At 40.9% G+C, this 7488-nt stretch overlaps 2 protein-coding genes across 2 annotated transcripts; one reads left to right on the top strand and one right to left on the bottom strand.

The window, feature by feature from the left end:
• The first annotated feature begins 217 nt into the window (after positions 1-217).
• eif1ad (eukaryotic translation initiation factor 1A domain containing) lies at positions 218-3229 on the top strand. The gene is made up of 5 exons (XM_040120802.1): positions 218-384; positions 797-915; positions 1015-1123; positions 1919-2027; positions 2134-3229. The coding sequence occupies exons 2-5, from the start codon at positions 829-831 to the stop codon at positions 2330-2332; spliced, it is 504 nt and encodes a 167-aa protein (XP_039976736.1). The 5' UTR covers positions 218-384; positions 797-828; the 3' UTR covers positions 2333-3229.
• Positions 3230-6087: 2858 nt separating this feature from the next.
• Positions 6088-7488, bottom strand: LOC120785747 (N-acetyllactosaminide beta-1,3-N-acetylglucosaminyltransferase 2-like). Its single transcript, XM_040120623.1, has one exon. It carries the CDS (start codon positions 7486-7488, stop codon positions 6088-6090), a length of 1401 nt encoding a protein of 466 aa, XP_039976557.1.

Below are 7488 nucleotides of genomic sequence, written 5' to 3'. Positions count from 1 at the left end.
CTCAAATTGAGCGTAAACAAAACTCTATTTCCCACAATTCGAAGCCACTGCGACGGAAGAACTAGACCTGTGTTGAGCCGTAGGTTTTAAGAAAAAAAAAAAAAAGAAAAACAAATTTAAATTGTAATGCACACTTGTGCCCTCGTTACGTGGCCCTTTAGCCTACAAATAAAATAAAAATAGACAACTACTTTTATTTTGAAAAGAGTGGACCAGATGAGACCGGAAGTGTGACCTTTGTCGTTGTCAGAAAACAAGAACGCATGTGTTTCGGTTTAACTGATAAAAGCTTATAACGTGTCAAGTGGTTTTTAGCTGGACTCGAGCTGTCTAGACACATATTCTACTTCCAAGAGACACAGTCGCTCCTTTCTTTCTTTCAAGGTAGTGGTGTAACCGGCTAACTTGGCTGAGCGAGGGGAAGCGTTTTGAGATCGCTACTGTTAGCTTGTTCAGCTAGCTCACTGTTAACGTTGATGTTTATTGTAAGAGAGCAGCCGCTTGCTAACGTTTGTAGCCACTTTTTCAAAGTAAGTTGAGGGAGGGTGAAGTGCTGTCATTCGTCCAGCCATCACTGAAAACACTCAGGTAGCCAAAGGTTTCTAAAAAATGATAATTGGTAATCAGCTTAAGGGAATTTAGCTAGTCATCACATTAACTTTTGATTGTTATCGTGAGTTTTGGGCGAACATCCTGTTTAGTTTATTGTCTTCCTAATGGGTCGTTTCTCCACCTTCCCGCTGATGTCCGGTGCTGCGCATTAGCGCTTTAACCACGCACTCTCTTCTCTTCTCAGCTGGCGAAGGCACCTGAAGCTCACCGCTTATAATGTCGCAGGCCACCAAACGCAAACACGTCGTCAAGGAGGTTCTTGGAGACTTCGTCACGCCCACTGAAAACCAGCAGATTGTGAAGGTGAGCTGTGTGTACACTGCGCCGTATCAGACATGTTGACAGCAAACGACAGGACGCTGCTGTAACACGTGTCTCCATCCTCTTCCTGTCCGCATGCAGGTTATTGGGAGCCGTGGTAACAACCTCCACGAAACTGTCACGGCTCAGGGTGAGACCTTCCTGGTGAGCATGCCCACCAAGTTCCGCAAGAACATCTGGATCAAGAGAGGTAACTGCTGGAGTGGGATGCACAGATGAAATGCCACAGACTATTAAAGCCACCGCACAGTATCAATCTGCCGGCTCAAAAATCTAAATCCTGCTGCTGGTGCTCACTAGATCAATTAAGACGAATCTCGTTTCCATGATCAGATAGATGGCAATATGTGGATTATACTGTAAAACTGATATCCCTTACTGTTACCTCGATTAAAGTTGTTTATTCCTAAAACAAAGATGATAATTTGATTAAACAGAATTTTTTATGTCAAAAGATCGGTATAAATAACAATTTTACTGTTTATCTTTTAACTTAAGCTGGTTATAGTAGAAGAAGACCTGCTTTGATGTAAGGGGGAAAAAATGCAACATTAAGGCTGCACTGAATAAATAAATACATACATACATACATACATACATACATACATACATACATACATAATTAAGCAAGCAAGCAAGTCAATTTTGGCAAAATGGTGGTTATTACTGTAAACACTTCAACATAGCCCAGGACTGAGAATAGGGAAACAAGCATAAGCATTTAACAGAAAGGCCATGTAAATATGCAGTGTTAGTCTTTATTTACCAAAAACTAGTCTTTCATTTCTTATAGGCTCGAAAGCGCACTGCAAAAATATCATCAGTCAGTCTGATATCTTTTAATTCTTTAATCTATTCTCCATTAATACATTTTCCAAAATCTTCTAGTGTTTACATGAACTGCCATAATGTGTTTTGGTCTGGTGGCCTAATGACCTTCATTTTGGATTCACCATTAAATTGTGTCTACTTTCTGATCCTCAAGGTGACTATGTGATCGTGGATCCTATTGAGGAAGGAGAGAAGGTGAAGGCAGAGATCAGTTTCATTCTCTACAAAGATCACATTCAGTACCTGCAAAAACAGCAGCTCTGGTGAGTGGGAGAACACACAAAGACACGTAGGAACACATCACACAACCAGTATCCTTTTTGTCAAGTGTTGCTGAGTGTATTGCAATGCTCCATTTATTTTCTCCAGGCCAAAGGGGTTTCTGGAGGAGCCGCCAGTGCAGGACAAGACAAACAAACAACAGGAGACGGAAGAAAAAGACGAGGAAGAGGACGTTAGCGACTCTGAAGACGATGAGAGCGACCTCTTCGTGAACACCAACCGCTGTAACTACCAGTACAGTGAGAGTGAGGAGGAGGACAGTGAGGAAGAAGATGAGGACAAATAGGCGAGGACCGAAAATGGTTTATGGTGGGAGCACTGAGGACAATGACAATTGAGAGTGAGAGTTGTGAAAATCACATGACAGTGTGCTCTGCTGGGCTGCTGTTATCACTGACTGATGTGGTGATGATGATTTGAATGCAACAGCTCCCTCTGCAGTTACAGATGCCTGGGCTCACTCTGTGGACTTGAATTTACAAAGTAAGGACAAATAAGTCATGCTTTTAAAATTAATCATTGAGTTGAAATTTTACAGACATTGAATAAGAATCCTGTGATTTTCCATGTCGGTTAGAAATTCTGTATGATAACTTTTGACTGTCGTCTCTCTTTTCCTCACTGAAAAAATATCACACACTAAAGGGTGTTTATATACTGACCTCCAGTGGAGCCATTACTGTATTTCCAGTACATTATATATCCAGGCAAGACAGCACATTTGCAGGGTAATGCTAATGTCAACTGTTATATCTGTTCAGCCTCCTCTATAGGACAAAAAAAAATCTGTTAGAAACTCGCTAAATGATGATATTGTTGTCACTGCTACGTAAAACACACTCTTGTTTATTGACTTATTTGCTGACTTTTTAGAGGTGTGTGTGGCGTGGCGAGAATTGAGACCCCTTTCCTGTATTACCAGTCCTCTGGAGGATGTTCTTTTAACTAACTAGGCCGTTACTGCCCTTTCACAGAGCCCCTTTATGGTGCTGATTGTATTGATTTGAATTCCAATGAATGCTGCCAATAGCCACAATCATGTATTTTGTCACAAGAATGGGACGATGTTGTCAGATTGCTCTAGTTTCAGCTGACCTTGTATAACGCTGTACTTCAGAGCTGGTCATTCCTAACTCAGTTGCTGATTTTGGTTTGTGTAATGAAAAAAATTTTTGGAAATAGATTGACCTGTCTTCTTCTATCACCCACTCCATATCTTCCACTTAGAGAATTCAACATTTTGGCTTGAATGTCTTTCTTTTAATTTCAACTTTCGAAGAACAGTCTCTTCTGGAAATAATTGAGCAGATATGATACAGGCATGGATATGAAATTAAGCACATTCTTTCCATGTGTACTATGTATGATATTTGACTAAAGCCTTTGAGTAGTTTCTTCCTACTACAAGTGGAACCAGTTCTACAGGAACCTGACAGTTTCCCCCTCGAGTTGACAGAAACAGAAAACTACTCAGACAATAACCTTTCAAATTCAGCGGTCTCTGAGATGTGAAATATTTTTGCTGGAAACGTTTCAGTTAAGCATTCATACTTAATTGAAATTGGAAAGGGTTTCTTCAGAGATTAAGTTTTACGACAGACTTAAACAAACATGGGGGCTGCCAAATTCTTAAAAAGTCTGAATATTTTGACACGTTTGAAAATGGATCATTCTTAGCCAACAATCGGATGAGCCAAGGGCGCAGGTTTGGTTTCAGAGGACAATGCAGTCAGGGGTCTTTGTGAAAATTGTTACAACATTAAAGAATAATCCCTATTTAAAATTAGATTTAGTATCATCGGTAGATAATGTTATATTTGCATACTTACTAAAAAGAACATTGTCTTGTGAGTGCATGCAAATGATTTCTTGGCATTAAAAGCACAGGGTGCATTTCCATGCAGGGCAGCTCATTCTGCTTCTCAAAAGGCATGCATCTTTTTTTTTTTTTTTTTTCTTTTTTTTTTCCGTTACAGATTTAGAAAGCTACAACGTCCACCTTTTGTGTATGACTTCATTTTGCTGGGATAACCACCCTTTTTTCGTCTTTTGTGTGTCTCTTCATCCCAGGAATCTGCGCTCCATATTTGGATCCATACTTTGATTATCACATTTGGTTGAAGGGCAGTTTTCTGCATTTGCTTTTATACCAGTACTAGTTGCATGAGCAAAGCACAATGAAAAAAAAATCCACTGGGCTTTTGTCTTTTAGACTTTCTTTTAGATGTATCTGAGAAAGGTGGATCATTAGAGGAGCTGGTTTCACAGGACTAGAACATGGAGCATTGAAAGCTTATTGGAAGATGAAAGAACCAGAAATAGTTCACAGTAATGTACAAAATGTATTTTACACATTCATCACATTGGCTGATTGTCAGACAGTCTTTTATGGGAAAGCTTAATTAGGGTGGAGCCAGTCCTTTGATTCTAAAACAACAGTGGAACCTGACTGGCTAATAACAGCAGCTTATCTAATGCTGATGATGTAAACATACAGGGTGGAGACCTTTCCAGGTTCAACACTACACAACCATCTCAACCGCTGTAAATTCAAACACTGCTTAGCAACAACTACATTCTACACGGCGGCTTTGGTCATATATACTGATGGTTGAAATTAAAGGAGAAATTTGAAAAAATGAATGGAGAAATGGGATGACGGCGCCCCCATCCATAGGGCACAAGGGGTCACTGAATGGTTTGAGGAGTATAAAAATGATGTGAACCATATGCTATGGCCTTCGCCGTCACCAGTCTGATGTGTAAGACCGCGCTTTCTACCACCATCATCAAAACACCAAATGAGGGAAAATCTTTATGAAGAATGGTGTTCACCCCTCCAGTAGTGGTCCAGAGACTTTTAGGATCAATGTCAAGGAGCATTAAAGCTGTTCGGGTGGCACATTTTAGCCCAATACCTTACTAAGACACTTTATGGTGCTTTTTCCTTTAATTTTTCACACGTCTTTGCATTTCTGTATATAAATTAACCCTTATTATTATTATTTTAACACATTTTTAAAGCACATACTGCTTTTGTACAAACTAGACCTTAAAGAGAAGCCTTCGAGGGTTCAAACACATTCTTCCTCTTGCAAATGAAAAGTAACAAATAAAACACGCATTTGCTCAGTTCAGTGCACTCAGAGGCTTGGCTGCTACAGCCGTAGCTGGTTTGGTATGACCACTAGCTATGGTGGCTAATACAGCAAATGTCAGCTAACCTTAGGTTTAACGTTGTATAATGCACATTTAGTTTTATGACTCTTCTCCATTGTTCCAACAGCTTAGCGTTTTAGCTAAATGCTAAACAGTAGTTTAGCATTTAGCATAACCTCATAATTGTCACAGTGGCTGCTGTACTGCTGAACTTACATAGTGATTACAAACACTTTACTGGCCATTTTGTGTTGCATTATGTATTTTTTCCCAATAATTTTCTGTCCCATATGACCATAAACTTGCAGACTTGAAATGTCATGATTTAAGAGAATTCATTTGCAGTGATCATGTCTGTGTGTCATACCTATGTTATCATTTTATGGTAATGCAGTTGTATGTGTAGATTGCTTTGAGATGTTAAAAGTAGTGATATAACTGACAAAATGATGGTGGTCTTGATTGTCACTGTTATGGATTACAGTCTCAAGTACAAGTTATTTTCCTAATAAAATGAAGTTCAATAAAAGGCTGCCTGAAAGAAGGGAAAAACACATTTAAAATAAAAAAACTTTTAAAAAATAGTCAGTGGTTATGAAAAGTTGTAGTAAATGGATTAACATATCCAGAGAAACACTGTTGTGATCCTTTGAAAATTTAAATATTGTTTAGGCAGTTTGATGGACCACAAAAGTTTACACATTTTTTAGTGTAATTAATTACAAACCCAGAACATAGATGCCTGAAATAAATAAAAGTAAATAAATACAGACAGTAGTTAATACAGCGTCCCCTCCTTGTAACTCTAACAAAAAATGTTTAGATTGTAGTGGCAATAATTCTTCAATAGAAAAACTTTGCCGTAACTCACTAAGGATAGTCTTAGATCTTTGGTTTCTTTTTCTTCTTGTCTGCATTCTTCAGATCCACATCCCAACACTCCGTCTGTGTCTTTTTCACGTTAGCCCACAGTTTAACTACCTGGTAGGGACTTCGTTTGTGGACCAACAGAATTCTGTGGTATGAACACAGCTCCTCCTCTTCCTTTTCAGGAAAATCGAACGTGAGGAAGGCAGGGTGGTGAATAGGGTGGGCATTAAGCCGAATCATACACATACCTACATAAACGTCGTCAATGGGGAACAGGTGAACCATTTTAGACATATTGTGTAGGCGATTGGTCAAGAGGCCTGAGTACACCACTCCTCCCCCGCCTGCATATGCAGGATAAAGGCCCTTGTAGAAGCTGTCGGGGATAAAGTACTTGGACTTGTTGACTCGGTTGGGTATGGCTGCAGCTATGACATCTCCAACCATGAAGTCTTTCATGGTCTCGTGTGCTTTTGGCTTCTTTAGCTGGTCCTGGAGATAGGTTATCATTTTCGGGGTGTTGACAAAGACATCATCGTCTCCCTTAAAGACAAAGCGAGTCCTGCCACAGACACGTGAGAACCAGCTCCAGAAGAGCACATCCTTCAAGGTGAGGTTAAAAAATGTGTCCTTGAAGTCAAACTGCAGAATGTCTCCATAAAGTTTACTCTCTACCTGCAATAACTCCGATACATCTACTCCCAGCTCCTCAGGGTCTTCTTTGCCTAGCAAGAACACCCTGCGTACATATCCTCCACCTTCCTCTTCTCCGCTGCTGTTCCTCTTTTGTCCTGCCACCCAACCCACCTGGCCCCAGGTCTGTCGAATGGCCTGTCGGTTCTTAAAGTTCAGCACTCTTGTCTTGATGGCCAAGAGGAGCAGAGGGAGCTCTTTCTCATCCTTTGCCCCAGCTCCACATACTCCATTTGGCAGTATGAGAGTTGGGTAGTCCCTCATTTGCATGTGGCTCACAAACTCTTGCATCTGCTGTGGTAACTTGTCAAAGTTTCTCCTCATGCTATCCCGGTCATAAACTTCAAAGAAACTTTCCTTCAGCAGAGACTCATAAAAGGTGCTATTGTCAAATCCCCTGTTGATTTTGTTGGGGTGCAGGATGGGGTTGAGGTGGCGGTCGACGCCTAGCTGGAGAAGGTTCCAAAAGGCATCCCCATGCGAGTGGCGCTCCCAGAAAGTTTTCGGCAGTGCGGCAAAGCTGTTGTTACTCAAAGTTCCTGAGGCGACAAAACGAGCACTTTCTGGGCCATTTTCCCAGACTGTGGTCCCGGGCAATGCTGTGCCATTCATGCTCATACACAACACGACAGCAGCGTAGATGCACAGCAGGGCCAGGCAGATGCATGGGCTGCACACACAGATTAACACGTTTCGCCAGCGACGGTAACACCGCGCCAT

This window comes from Xiphias gladius, chromosome 23, assembly GCF_016859285.1.
Source record: "Xiphias gladius isolate SHS-SW01 ecotype Sanya breed wild chromosome 23, ASM1685928v1, whole genome shotgun sequence".
NCBI classification, from domain to species: Eukaryota; Metazoa; Chordata; class Actinopteri; order Istiophoriformes; family Xiphiidae; genus Xiphias; species Xiphias gladius.
This window is presented reverse-complemented; position numbering and strand designations above follow the sequence as displayed.